The sequence below is a fragment of the Pristis pectinata genome, chromosome X (genome assembly GCF_009764475.1).
Source record: "Pristis pectinata isolate sPriPec2 chromosome X, sPriPec2.1.pri, whole genome shotgun sequence".
Taxonomy (NCBI): domain Eukaryota; kingdom Metazoa; phylum Chordata; class Chondrichthyes; order Rhinopristiformes; family Pristidae; genus Pristis; species Pristis pectinata.
Window position 1 is genome coordinate 9,659,870 of NC_067450.1, and position 15,346 is coordinate 9,675,215.

Consider the following 15,346-nt stretch of genomic DNA (forward strand, 5'->3'; position numbering starts at 1 on the left):
GGTTGAAGTAGGGAATGGTACAATATAGGGTTCAGGTTTGTGGCCTCTTTTCACTGTATATCAATAATATGGATATAGGCTTACAAGTGTCAAGGCTATACTAAGGATATTGATGAAATGAGGGAATGTCAAAAAGTGGCAGATTTTTTTCTTTCAATGGATGTACTCTAATTGGAAGTGGGTTTAGTGTCGTGGAAGAAGAGGGATTTTGGGGAAATGGGGGAACCAGATCACAGAGGGCAACATCTTGGGTTAAGGTGGTGTTTATTTAATAAAAAAGACACAAATGGAATTAAGACCATAAAAATAGGAGGAGGAGGCCGTTCAACCCCTCAAGCCTGCTCCATCATGGTTCATCAAACTTTCCTCAGGTCCACTCTCCCTCCCTCTCCATATATAAAAGGATTTGACCTCAACAGCTTTCCCTTTGTGAGGAGAAATTCTTCCTCGTCTCAGTCTTACATGGTCACCTCTTATTCCCTGACTGTGCTCTCTGGTTCCAGGCTCTCCTGCAAGGGGAAATATCCTCCCAGCATTTACCCTGTCAAGCTCCCTAAGAATCTTGTGTTTCAGTGAGATTACCTCTCATTGTTCTAAACTCCAGTGAGTACAGACCTAACCTGCTCAACTTTTCCTCATAAAACAATCCCTCCATACCCGAGATCATCCCAGTAAACCTTGTCTGAACTGCTTCCAATGTTAACATTATCTTTCCTTAATAAAGAGACCAAAACTGTTTACAGTACTCTAGATGTGGCCTCACTGGTAAGGTGAAAGGCAGGAGAGATTGAGTAATGGGAGAGATGAAAGTGCATGTCAAAAGGGGTTGGTATAGACAAGTGACAAAGCAAATGGGTCAAGGGAAGGTGTAAGTGGGTACAACAGACTTGCATCTGAAATTGTTGAACTATAATGTGAAGTCTAGGGAGTGAGGGGTGTTTGGTAATATTGGCCAAGTTCCTGCTGGCTGTTGTCTGAAGACGTAGAAAGGTGGACCACATCAGTAAGGTGGATGTGATGAGGCTGCTAATGACTAGTATAGTGGACACACATGGAAGATGCCAGCAACGGGTCCCAGGCTGTGTATCACTTCATTAAATGGGTCTGTGAAAATCCTCTAGTTCTCTGCTTTTTTTTTACTTGCTCCAGTGTCACTAGCAAGATGAGAATTTAATGCCCACCGCAAAGGTGATGGTGAGCTGCTGCGTTGAAATGCTGGTGAAGGTACTGCACAAGATTGTGCAGTAAGGAGTTGTGGATTATGACCTAGCAACAATGGTGATTATGGTTAAAAGTGAGGATGTTGTCTGCCTTCGAGTGGAGCTTGGAAATGGTGGTGTCCCCATGCAGGATATTGATAGTGGGGAGGGGGGGTCTTGGCAATGGTAATTCCTTTGAACATTAGGGGAAGGTGTTTAGACTCCCTCTTGTTGTAGATGGTTATCGTATGGCACTAATGCTACTTGCCACTTCTCGTCTCGTGTCAGAATGTTGTTTAGACCTTGCTGCATTTGGTGCCCTTAGCTGTTATGTGATACCATATGAAGTGTATCAAATTCATTGAAGGTTAGATTCTGTGATGATGGAGATCTCGGGAGGAGGCCGAGATGGATCATCCTCTCCTGGTCGAAGCTGGTTGTCAAAACTTCAGGTTTGTCTTTTGCGCTGGTGTACTGGACTGCTCTGCTGTTAAGTATGGGAACATTCTTGGAACTGTCATCTCCTAGAAGTTATTTAAACATTGTCCTCCATTCATGACTGGAGGGGTAAATATTGCAGTTTTTTGACCTGATCTGTTAACTGCCGGGTGGCTTTGTTCTGTGTGTTGCATGCTGCTTCCACTGTTTAGCATAAAAAGGTGTTGAGCCATGCTTTCCTCTTTTTTTTCTCCCTTCTCAGACTTTCTTCCCATTCTTGGATACTGCAAACCTTGGTCTATGCAAACCCTAGACCACACTCCCAATAATCTCCCCTCTCCTAAACCTTGAACTTCATTCCCTATTGTCATCTAGGATCTAACTCCCAGTGACTCCAGGACTGTTTTCAGTTTTTGTGGACTGCTTGGAACCTCCATTCAATTTCTGGCAACCTACCTCCAAATACCATAGATAATGGGACCCCATCTTGGTGCTCTGAAAAGGCAGGACCATGAATAATGATGGTATCACTGCACTAGTAATACCACTTCCGTTCTTATTAAACCTTATGACATATGGGTTTCTGTGTATAAAATGTTCAGGTGAGGGCAGTTTTTTTCCTTATTGAATTACAGTGATATATATGCATGTTTGCTTTTCTTCTTCATCTGGTTTTATTTTTAATAGATATTTTGAACCTGGAAAAGAAGTTAGCAGAATACAAATGCGACACCAACAAGGCTATCCGACTGAAGTTGGGTATGTGCTTCAAAAACACTTATCTAGCAATATGCATGCTGCTACCATTGGGGGAGGAGAGGCAAATGCAAAGGGAAATACTGTTGAAAACAAAATGCCGGAAACACTCAACAGGTCGGGCAGCATCTGTGGTAAAAGAAATGGAGTTAATATTTCAAGTTGAAAATGCTAAATGTTTCCAGCATTTTCCTTTTTATTTCAGATGTCAACCATCTGCAGTTTTTAATTTTTCATTTAATGGGGAATGATGTTGACTTCCATAGAGCTGTCTTGGGCAAATTGCTAATAGAATTGGGGGGGAAAATGGTGATGTGGTGCTAATTCATTTATGATGGTATGTGGGGCAATCCTTGTTGCCATGCAACATAGTTTCTAATAGGTCCTGAGATTCACAATTTCTCTACCTATTGAATCGCTAATGTAACTATCAAGTAGTAATAAATTCAGGTCAGTCTGTCTTCCTCCAAAGCAGAGAGTCAGTTTAACGTGTTTTTTTTTGTGTTAACAGTTCGATTTGCTGAAGATCTGGAAGATGAGACAACAAGCTTCAATCCGTTATACAGTCACCAAGTGTTCGGAGATGAGTACGTGCCATGGGTTAATTCAGTAATACTGAAATGGTTTCTATGTCTGATGTGCAGGTTGTTGCAAAATATGTTGGTTTTCAAGCTGTGTCCAGAACTGGCTGATCTTGGTTGTTTTGTGCTCTCTCTGGTTCTATTTTGCCTGGATTAGCATTGTATCAGCTGCTGATCGGTTGGCAGTGCTCTTGCCTCTGCACACCCTTCAGATTTCATGCAGTACAGCAGTAATTTTCATTGGTTACAAGTTCTTCGTAACGTCCTGATACCATGGTGGCTGTTACATAGTTGCACGTTTTAATCTTCTCTGTCACACTTGTACCTACCCACTGATTGCATTAGTGAACAGTTTATAGCAGTATAATTGGCAGTGATTTGTAAACAGGTCAGCATTGATTGCATAACTTAAAGACTCATGTGTTCAAAAGGGGTTTTGATTTATGGAGCCATTCATTTAAATTGGATTGGGCTCAGTGTCCTGGTAAACCAAATAACCAGCCCTGTAGATAGGGCTTTAAAGTAAATAACATGGGGGGAATTGAGAAAACAATGCGATTCAGCTATATGGATGATTGCAAGCAGAATGTGACAAGAAGTGAAAGTGTGTAGAGGTAACACCGCAGCAGTAAAAAGGATCAAAGTAGGGAAGGGTGGTGGGTTGGTAATCTCAGAGTAAAGGATCTTCTGAGAAAGAGTGATCATAATGTGATTGAAATTATACATTCTGGTTGAAAGTGACAAATTTAAGCCCAAAACTAGCTTTAAATGTAATTGTCGTTCTCTAACTGGGCATGAGGGGCAAATTGGCTAAAGTAGATTGGGGAAATTATATTAAGATATCACGGTAGATGAGCAGTGATAGACATTTAAGAAATATTTCAAAATTTCCAATGAATGTACATTTGAAGAATGCACATGTTGAGAAATAGACTCCTTGTGGGGAAAAATGATTCATCCATAGCTAAATAAAGCTAAAATGGTAATGGATTTCAACCTTTTAATTTCTTTATTTGAAAGAACAATGGTAGGCCTGAAGAGGAGGGAAAGGATGGATTAAAAAATATTGATATGAATGCAAGCCAGCAATCTTATAAAAGTAAATTATAAGATCTTCTTCAAGTATGTAAAGAGAGCAACAAAATTGGTCGTTTCGAAGCTGTGCTAGAGGAATTAATAATGGGGAACAACAAAAGGGTAGAGACATTAAACATATTTTGTAGGTCTTCAGAATAGAAGACACCAAAAGAGAATGATGAATTTAAAGCAATTTGTACCTGGCAAATTATTCCTAAATCCATTTTCTTTAAGAACCTCATACTTTTGAAAACCTTAGATTGTATTTGACCTTTTCTGTTCCATTGGGAAACAGACCAATGTTTTGTTTTGTCCTTTGTTCCCAACTTTATTGCTTACCTCTTGGTATTACTGCTGAATTATTACAGCCCATTTTTCAATGGGTTTCTAACCTTTTTACGTGGGATTGCACACGCTGCTTTTACTAATGTTGATGAAAGGTGGAAAACTGGCTAGGTTATCAGATGAGTGCTGATCTCGATTAAGCATAGCTACTCAATTTCATATTTGCAGAAGGACTCCATGTGCAGCAATGGAGCATTCCTTCATGACTGCACTTGAACGCCAACGTGGAATATGGGCTGCAGTCCTGAAATAAGGCTTCAACCCATAACTTTGCAGAGGTGACAGTGCTACAATTTGAATCAAGCTGTCATTATTTCTGTCTTATGTCCTGTTTTTATGCCTCCTTTTTAGGATGCAAAGCACAAGTCTTTCCAGTTCCTTCACATAATTCAATCCATCTGACCCTCAGGATCAGTCATGTGCCTATTCTCCACCTTGCTTCCGATGCTTTCTCTTTGACCAATACTCGTGGTCCAGTAAGACATCCATATTGAAGAATTCAATCATGCCTCCTGACTTGTGTTCTAGGGTAGCTCAGCATTGTGTATGAACCTCCTGGAATAGCTGTATTGTGTGGCACCAGGCATTAAGTGACACCTTCATTTTTGAAAATTTCAGTCATCATGCCCCATATAAAGTGATTGTCATAGGAGTGTTCAGGGAAATGTTCACTGCATATTCTGAATTTCATATACAATTAATGTAGATGGTTTATGACTCATAAATCAGTCAGTTTTTAAGTTTTGTTGTACTTCAATAATTTGGCACCACATAAATTGTTGCATTCTAGCACCATTGCTATCGCCCAGTTTTCAGAACTGTTGAACTACTAAATAACCACACTGGCGCATTGCATAATTTGAGGAGATGATTATGTTAATGGTTCCTCTTCCAGTGCAAGTGTTTTCACAGTACAACTCGCATCCCATTTCATTTGTATTGAGGTGATTTTGGCAGCATTTGGACAGCCATTTTCTACAAAGTCGCAAGCGCAGCTTTTCATTCTGCTGAAAAATCTCTCTGCACAGATTATCTGGCCATAATCACACTGCTGTTTTGGGAGCTTGCTGTGCGCAAATTGACTGCTGCACTTCCTGCATTACAACAGTGATTGCAGTTCAGAAATACTTCACTGGTTGTAGAGCACGTTGGAAGATCTTGCAATTGTGAATGGCGCTAATTTTTTAAAAAAGCAAGTTTTATTTTTCAACAGACCAGTAATTGCAAAAGTACACCACTGAGCTGTATTGGCAGGCTGAGAGTTCAAACTCAATGGCAATACTTCTGCAACAAAAGAACAGCGTGTGCCTGAGTATTTCCAAGTAATGTGCTCATTTGAGATTTATAAATGAGCCTGGATTAAAATAAAGAGAAACCTAACCTGCAGATTCTCTACCAACATGTGGTTATTTCTGCTTTGCCTGCAGAGAATCAGTATTTGGCTACAAGGACCTTGAAATCCAATTGTACTACACTACCTGCAGCCTCACTACATTCTTCAATATCAAATACTCCAGCAAAGTTGTAGAAAAATATGACAACGTAGAGGTAGGCTATTGAAATGTATTGGTTGCTTGTGTTCACTAGGTCTTGCTAATGCTAAGTAGTGTTGAGGTTGTACACTCCATCATGATACCGCAGTCCCTTCTACAAGCATTAATGTAATGCATTAGTTCACTGAATTTGCCTTGTGTTACCCTGTAATGGCATGAGGGATTGCAGTCTGACTTACTGTCCTGAGCTCAAGAAGGCAAGTTTTACCAGAGTTTCTGCTCCTGCTTATTGTCAGGTGACATTCAATTTTGGATTGTGATATACCTTTCTCTGCTTGCTTTGTCTCGCCTCTCCCTTGTTTGCATTCTCCACTGGTACTCTGTCTGGGCTTGCACAATAGGAGCAGCCAATCAAGCAAGTATTGGAGGGCTGCTGATGCCTCTGGTGCTGCACCACAGCAGGAGTTGCCACTTCCAAGGAAGAGGGGGTAGCGATTTTCATTTCATAACTTCACTGGAACCAAGGGAAACCAAAAATAAGACCATGTGTGCTTGATGTGATTATGCCATTGGCCTTCCACTCCTGTATTGCTGTTTATTATTGTCACATGTACTGAAGTACAGTGAAAAACTTGTCTTGCATACCGTTCATACAGATCAATTCATTACAACAGTGCATTGAGGTAGTACAGGGTAAAACAATAACAGAATGCAAAATAAAGTGTTACAGTTACAGAGAAAGTGCAGGCAGACAATAAGGCGCAAGCCCATAACGAGGTAGATTGTGAGGTCGAGTCTATCTTATCGTACTAGGGAACCATTCAATAGTCTTATAGCAGCGGGATAGAAGCTGTCCTTGAGCCTGGTGGTAGGTGCTTTCAGACCTTTGTATCTTCTGCCCGATGGGAGGGGGGAGAAGAGAGAATGTCTGGGCTGGGTGGGGTCTTTGATTATGCTGGCTGCTTTACCGAGGCAGCAGGATGTTTCGTGCATTTTAAATAATGTTACCTAGGAATTCCGTGCATACAGAAAAATTTTCAGAGAGCCATGTCATTGATTTAATTTTTTTTTTCACTGAAGTAGTAAAGTTCTTTGTTTTCGATAATCTCAAAGTATTTTTAGGTCACCCAAAATATCCCTCGGATTCTAGTGAGTAGGAGGAAACTCTTACAATTGTTGTGATTGAGAAGCAAAAGCATCCCTTCTGTTGACTTCAATGGATTGGGACATGACAATATTGCTGAGGACGTTTTTTAATGTATAGATGAAGAAGTGATTGGAAACCTGTCACTCAGCTGTCATGATTTCTACATTTTGAGCTGTGCGATCAATAAGAATATTCAGTATGCAGAAAGAGAGAAGATAAAAGAGAAAAAAAACTGCTTCCTTTGTGCATTAAGTCTTGTAGTTTATTTTAAAAAATTTGTTCCTATCTAGGTTGATAATGTTGAAAATAAAGTGTTAGAATTTATCCCAGCTGGTTACTGCAGCAACCTTGATGAGTTTATTGTGCAACTGGAAAAGGATGCCTCCTTCAGACCATTTGGATTACTTATTCACTCATACACCATGTATGATGAGAAGGAAGGACTGGAGTTAAACTATGAGATTTACAAGGTGAGTGAATAAATACAATGATATGGATTTCTAATGGCTATAATGAAGCCTGAGTGATTCTTTGTCTATTTGAACATGTGATCCCATTTAATACTAACATGCCTATACAGTCTCTAAACTGAAAATTAATACTGGCTTTCACTCATTTTTTATTTTACTACGACATTAATTTTGCATGTATTTCTCAGCAATAATTTCTGATGTCAGTTTCTCTCGCCTTTTATAATAGTGCAAGTAACTGACACTGGCATCCTCCGATGTCTGTGTGGCGACACTTTCTCGGATTGTGTACAGATGCAGGCATCAGCAGCACCTGAGCTGAAGCAGGGGTGGAGTTAGTATTATTGAGGTGAAAATGGGTGGTTTTAGTGATGAGACGAAAACATGGTCTGTAGCTAATCTCTCAGTTAACTCTACACCAGTGTTGTAAACAGATTGGTTTAATTTCTGGAAGATGCTAGGGAGTAGATGGAGTTTGTGACTGGGACTGTACGGAGTGCCTTCATTCTTCCGATTTAATTGGAGGAAAGCTTCGCTCATCCGGGATTGGATGTAGGATAATAAGTCTTAATGTTTGTGTGGAGGGTGTCCAAAGAAATTGTTGTGAGGCATAAGTGGGCACCATCAGTTGATGTTGATAGATCTTTGGGGGAATAAAAGTAACAGGAACTCCAACTAATTATTGGACAGGCAGAAGCCATTGTCTTTGGTCATAAGTACGAGAGGACATGGCTTTAGGGTGAAAGGGGAAAGGTTTAGAGGGAACATTAGGGGGAACTTCTTCACTCAGAGTGGTGGGAGTGTGGAATGGGCTGCCATCTGACGTGGTAAATGCGGGCTCGCTCTTAACGTTTAAGAGTAAATTGGATAGATACATGGACAAGAGAGGTCTGGAGGGGTATGGGCTGGGGGCAGGTTAATGGGACTAGCAGAATAATGTTTCGGCACAGACTAGAAGGGCCAAATGGCCTGTTTTCTGTGCTGTTTTCTGTGGTTCTATTACTGTAAACTTCATTTGCTAACCAATTCTTTCACATCACCCATCTCGTACTCTGCCTCAGCCTACTACTGTTGGTGGTGGTGTTCCCATGCTCCTGCTGTGCTTGTCCTTCCTGGTGGTAGAGGTTGTGCGTTTGGAAGGTGCTATCAGCATAGGCTAGGAAAGTAACTGCAGTGCACTTTGTAGATGGTGCACACTGCAGTCACTATGTGCTGGTGGTGGAGGGAGTGAATGTTTAGGGTAGTCTGTGGGGTGCCAGTCAAGTGGGCTGCTTTATCCTGGTTGGTCAAATTTCTTGAGTGTTGTTGGAACTGCACTCATCAGGCAAGTATAGAGTTTCCCACTACACTGCTGGCTTGTGCCACGTAGATGGTGGAAAGGCCTCGGAATGTCGGGAGATGAATCATTTGCCACAAGATACTTGTCTCGGAACTGCTCTATTATTTATGTGGCTGGTCAGGTTGAGTTTCTGGTCAATGGTGAGCTCAGAACATTGATGGTGGAGGACTCGGTATTTGATAATGTCATTGAGTGTCAAGGATAGGAGGTAGATTCTCTCCGGTGATGAGCATTCCCCAGCACTTTGGTGGCACGACTGTTACTTGCCACTTATCAGCTCGTGCCTGAATGTTGTCTGGGTGTTTCTGCATGCACTTATGGGCTGCTTCATTTGCTGAGGGGTTGTGAATGGAATTGAACATTGTGCAATTATCACTTCTGACCTTCTCATAGAATCATAGAACAGTACAGCACAATACGGGCCCTTTGGCCCAAAATGTTGTGCAGATCTTTAAACCTCGCCTAAGACTATCTAACCCCTTCCTCCCACATATCCCTCTATCTTAAATTCCTCCATATGCTTATCTAACAATCTCTTGAATTTGACCAATGTACCTGCCTCCACCACTACCCCAGACAGTGCATTCCATGCCCCAACCACTCTCTGGGTGAAAAACCTTCCTCTGATATCTCCCTTGAACTTCCCACCCATTACTTTAAAGCCATGCCCTCTTGTATTGAGCATTGGTGCCTTGGGAAAGAGGCGCTGGCTGTCCACTCTATCTATTCCTCTTAATATTTTGTACACCTCTATCATGTCTCCTCTCATCCTCCTTCTCTCCAAAGAGTAAAGCCCTAGCTCCCTTAGTCTCTCCTCATAATGCATACTCTCTAAACCAGGCAGCATCCTGGTAAATCTCCTCTGCACCCTTTCCAATGCTTCCACATCCTTCCCATAATGAGGCAACCAGAACTGGACACAGTACTCCAAGTGTGGTCTAACCAGAGTTATGACGGAAGGAAGGTCATTGATGAAGCAGCTGAAGGCGGTTGGGCCTAGAACACTGCCCTGAGGCTGGGATTATTGTCCTCCATCACCACAACCACCTTCCTTAGTACGAGGAATGACTGCAACTTGTTTTTTTTTCCCCTTTGATGCGTATTGATTTCAGTTTTACCAGGTCTCCTTGATGCCACACTCAGTTAAATGCTGCTTTGATGTCAAGGGCAGTCATTCTTACCTCACTTCTGGAACTCAGCTCTGTGGTCCATGATTGGACTAAGGCTGTGATGTGATTTGGAGCCAAGTACTCCTAGCAAAATCCAAGCTGGGCATTGATAGCAGGTTATTGGTGAGTGAGTTTGTTAACATTGTTGACAACACCTTCCATCACTTTGATTGAGAGTAGACTGATTGGATAGTAATTAGCCAGATCAGATGTGTCCTTTTGTGAACCGAGCAAACTGGAGTAGTTTTCCACATGGGTGGATGCCAGTGTTGTAACTACTAGAATAGTTTGCCTCGAGGTGCAGCTAGTTCTGCACCGTATTTTTTTTCAGGATATCTGGACCCATATAGCCTTTCCTGTATACAGTGCTCTCAGCTGTTTCTTTATATTATTAGAGAGTGAATCGAATTGGCTGAGTACTAGCTTCTGTGATAGTGGGGATGTTGGGGACGAAGCCAAGATAGATAATCTACTGGGCACATCTGACTGGTTGCAAATGCTTTAGCCTTGTCTTCAGCACTCTCAGGCTGGGCTCTACTATTTGTTAAAAATAGGGGTGTTCTTGGAGCACTGCCAGCTACTGTTAGCTGCTTAAACTGCCCTCTACTGTTCAAATCAGGATACAGCAGTAGGGCTGATTTATTGCTTGAGACATCTCTCAGTTGTCTGTTGTATGCTCCTTCTGTTGTTCAGTATTCATGTTCTCTGTAGTAACTTCAGATTAGCAGTTTATTTCCAGGTACATGTTCTGATACTCCTGGCATGCTCTTCTATACTCCTTATTGAACTAGGGTTGGTCCTCTGGCCTGATGGTAATGGTGGAGTGAGAGATATGCCAAGCCAGAAAGTTATATTGTGGTTGGACACAGGTCTGTTGCCATAGTGCCACTCAATTTTAGGTTCTGTGGTCTCTGATTTAGCTGACAGTAATGCCACACAGCACAAAAGGAGTGTATCCTTTATGTGAATGTGAGTCTCGATGTCTACAAAGATAAGTGCAGTGATTACTCTTACCATTTCAGTCATGCTCCCAGCCATATGCCATTGTGCCATCTTTGGTGGGTCTATCCTGCCTGTGGGATAAGATCTGTCCAAAGATGCTGATGGGCCAGTCTGTGTGGGTATGATTCAATACAAACCATACTTGTTTCTGGTAATTCTCAGCGGAGTCAGGAGATTGTAGATTGAAGTCCCACTTCAAAGGTTTGAGGACAGAATTGAAGCTGCTCTTCTTGTGCAGTACTGAACATCACTAATAAATTATCTGGGCATTGTATTGTTACCGTTTCTTGAAGCTTGCTTTGCACAGACTAGCTGCTGCATTTCCTTACATTGCAACAGTAGGTATGCTGCAGAAGTACTTAAAAGTTGCAGTGTTCTTTGGGGACCTCATGACACAGAAAAGCACAAGAAATGCAAGCTGTTTAATTTACTCAAGGCTCTTGCTTATCCAGTCTATAAGATTGTTCTCTCCTAACTTTTCCGCCTGACCCAAGATGTTGGTGAGGAGATTGAAGCAGTGTTAACTTTGTCATGTCTAAATTGCATCACTTAGCAGCAATCTGAGTATTCACCTAATTTTATTTTTCTCCTTTCTATTTGGTTTAGTTAACTGTCCCCCTCTTTGAGGGGCAGTTAAGTGTCAACTATGTTGGTGCATGATTGGGATCACAATGAGGCAACCTGGGTAAAGTCAGTGGGTTATCTTTCCCAAGAGCACATTAACAAGTTGAGTCTTTTAATAATAATGCAATGGCTTCATTGTCACCTTCTGGTGTTAGATTTTTATTTTCAGATTTTTGTTCTCCAGAACTGCTTTTGGATTGCCTTTTGTAAGTTTGCAAATCTCACAATTACTTTTTCTCTCTGAATTGACCCAAAGTTTATTTTTCTGATTTCTGCACCTCCCAGGAGATCATATGGCTTTGGGTAGGGCATGTGGCAGGGAATGGGAGTCTTGCTGCTTAACTCCTGTATAACTAAATGGGATAGTCTTGCTGGGCTTGCAGGTCTTTCTGGATAATTTTCTCACGTATTCATTGGAATGCCTGATTTCTAGCCCTGCAACATCATGGAACCAGCCCTAACCAAAATCACATGTGACCTTCTCTGACAGTAACTGGTACACTGCAATATATCCTTGACTTCATGGTTACCATTGACGTTGTCAACCACACCACTCAAGCATCATCCACTGTCCAGATCAGACTAATTGGCCCTGCATGATTACACTCCCTGTGAGTGTTTTGGCTGGAGGACCAAGAGCTTTGTAACAAATCAGTGCTCTGTGGGATTGCACTAAGTCTTTGACATGTTTGATTTTATGAAGCTAATTTTCACTATAACTAACGTGCCAATCTCCATGCGTAAGAATATATCATACCAAAATACCTATAATGCATTTCATCTAGCCTTTTATTTGGTCACAGTGTCAGGATATGGGGTAACATATTTAGAACAGAGATGAAAAGAAATTTCTTCACTCAGAAGGTGGTGAACCTGTGGAATTCTCTACCACAGGAGGCAGAGGAGGCCATGTTGTTGAATATATTTAAGAAGGAGATAAATAGATTCTAAAGGCATCAGGAGATATGGGGGGAGGGAGCACAGTAGAGTGGGAATGTGGTATTGAGTTAGAGGATCAGCTGTGATCCTGCTGTATGATGGAGCAGGCCTGAAGAGCTCATTAACCTGCTCTTATTTTTTTTAATGTTTCAATATGTATGTCCATGTACGGTCTGGTGCATAAGTGTGTTTGGCTCATCCTGCCAAAGCTTTGTGCAACCTTACTGCCTTTAAATGGTTAGTGTACTCTAGAGCATGGGAGATTTATAGGCTGGAACTGTAATGGTTGTTGTACTACATTTTTGAAGGAACTGTACACTAAATCCTTCAAACAGATGTTCCACGTTCAGCTACTGAGACACAAAATGGCCACGTGCCTCGTCACTCTTGTGCCTTTAAGCTTGTAGCTCATGACGACACTGCTCTCAAGACAAGATGATACCTATTATAAGAAGGATGGCCAGAAATTATAGGCCCTTGACTCTGTAAGAAGTCCATCCTTGATATCATGGCCTTTGAGCACAAAGCTAATTTCAAGTGCTGTTTCCAAGTCTCTGGGAGCAGCATTATAATAGCACTGTTGAACTCCTACTTGATGTTTGGTTGGGATGATTGGTGTGGGTGGTGGTGAGAAGAGAGAGTCGAACAGCTTGATTGTTGTCAAGTTACTCCTGCTAGGCAATATGCATCTGGAACACTGGTGAGGGCAGGATCACATTCAGCTTTCTTTGTTCCTCCCTTTGTGATTGAATACCTAACCAATACTCGCTGTCTCCGCACACCTCGTGTAGAAGAATGGATATGATGTTGGAGGATGGCTGATATTCGTGAGCTCATACACAGCAAGACTTTGCACTGTCAGGAGTGGTACAGAAAATATCAAAAGAATAACCAAACAAGAACTTATCCAACTCTTGTGTCAGTATGCTGACACTTGGCTCTGCTGACACACTGGTCAGCCCGTTCCAGACACTCACCTCCCCCTGCGTAAAGAGAATTAAATTTGAACTGCCTCTTTATCCTCCCTCCTCCAACTTCGGGGTGGGTGCCTCCTGTGCAGTCGGTGTTAAACATTTTCATTTACTTTGTCTGTGTCCCGTTTATGATGGTCCAGAGTCCCTTCTCCTTTGTGAATGCTCCCAGTTTATTCTGTCTCTCCTGGTAACCCAGGGGCTAATCCCAGCTCTGTTTGGTTGCATTCTGCTGCACCCTTGCCAGAACCTGGGTGACCTTCTCATGGTAAGGAGATCAGAACTGTACCCAGTGCTCCAGATAGGACAGGACCAGGGCACTGTACAAAATCTCAAATTGTCTCTGTTCCTGATTATAGTGCCCAAGACCTAGTTGTTCTCTCTGCTCTTCCCACACCACTGATGGCTTTAGGGTTTAGTCAATCGTTAACTCTGATTCCTTTCCGGTGTTGTCCTGTTGAGTAAGTTTGTACCACCACTGTTTAGTCTCCATCTCCAATCTTGGGTCGTCTCCACAAAGAAAAAAACTGGTGATTAAATCAACTGCATTGCACAGATCCTAAATGGTATTTTAGGACACATCGACCATCCAACTTGAGCATTACTGGACAAATTGGGTTGCAGTTTAATAATGACGATAATGCTGTTTTGTGCAGACTGACATTACCTGTCCAGGATTCAGAGAATACCATGAGAGACTACAGACCTTCCTTATCTGGTTCATTGAAACAGCAAGCTTCATTGATGTGGATGATGACAAATGGCAGTTCTTTCTTGTGTAAGTAGACGTCTAATGCTTTGCAGGGATGTATTTGTTTTTGTGGAGCCTATCGCCAGTGTCTAAAGTTAAAATGCACTTGAGGTAATCAATTCTGACAGCTATCTGATTTAAGTGTAAATGAAAATCTAAAAAAACTGCAGGTACTGGAAATCTGAAACAAAAACAGTAAATGCAGGAAACACTCAGCAGGTCTGGCAACATCTGTTGAGAGAGAAACAGTTAAGGTTTCAGGTTCAAGAATCTTTGTCAGAACTGAGAAAGAGATGAATCAAATTGGCTTTCAATGTGTACTGACTTGAGGCATCTGTTAGTAAAACAAAAACTGAGACAAAATATGTGCAATAGAATGAAAGTAGTCACTAATAAGGATCTGTGGTACATCTTCACAAAAAAAACGTACAAGATCATAAAGGAAGTCTGTGGCTCACTGCATTTGAGGGTAGGAATGGATTGAGTGGGAGTCAGCTCCATGCAAATTATGTGCACTGAAGATCCTGAAAGTGAGTGAAAATCAAAAAGCTATTGTGATTTTTGTTGTTTCCCTATTTCTATTTTACACAGGTTTGAAAGGTACCTTGAAGATGGCTCTCCACGTTTTGCAACTGTGGGTTATATGACTGTGTATAATTTCTATGCGTACCCTGACAAAATGAGACCTCGAATTGGGTAGGTAACTTGGCAGCAAGGTTCCTTACTGAAATTTTCTACTCTGGAGTAAATGTTGAACAAACTTCAAATTGAGAAATCTCAGACTATCCTGATAAATGGCCATTGTGACATTGGCAGTTACAATAGAATAATTTTCTTTCCATGAACAGCTTGCATTTGCCTATATTAGAGATTATATATAAATATCCCAAGGAGCTTTGGAGAGCTATGATTAGACAAAAATGGAGATTGAGACTAAAGAGGAAACATAAGGATGTCAGACTGAAAGATGGGAGACATAATGTTTTAAGGAGAGAGGGGTGGAAAACACAGCGGTTTAGTGACGGAATTCAAGAGCCTTAGGTTT

At 41.5% G+C, this 15,346-nt stretch overlaps 1 protein-coding gene across 1 annotated transcript in view; it reads left to right on the plus strand.

Annotated features, from left to right (window-relative positions):
- Window positions 1–15,346, plus strand: part of hat1 (histone acetyltransferase 1) — a 32,836-nt gene that overhangs the window by 3,277 nt on the left and 14,213 nt on the right. Inside the window, exons 2-7 of the mRNA XM_052009413.1 lie at window positions 2,325–2,396; window positions 2,905–2,980; window positions 5,824–5,944; window positions 7,327–7,506; window positions 14,207–14,328; window positions 14,893–14,997. Of these exons, the coding sequence (XP_051865373.1) occupies window positions 2,325–2,396; window positions 2,905–2,980; window positions 5,824–5,944; window positions 7,327–7,506; window positions 14,207–14,328; window positions 14,893–14,997 (676 nt within the window). The remainder of the gene's footprint in view (window positions 1–2,324; window positions 2,397–2,904; window positions 2,981–5,823; window positions 5,945–7,326; window positions 7,507–14,206; window positions 14,329–14,892; window positions 14,998–15,346) is intronic.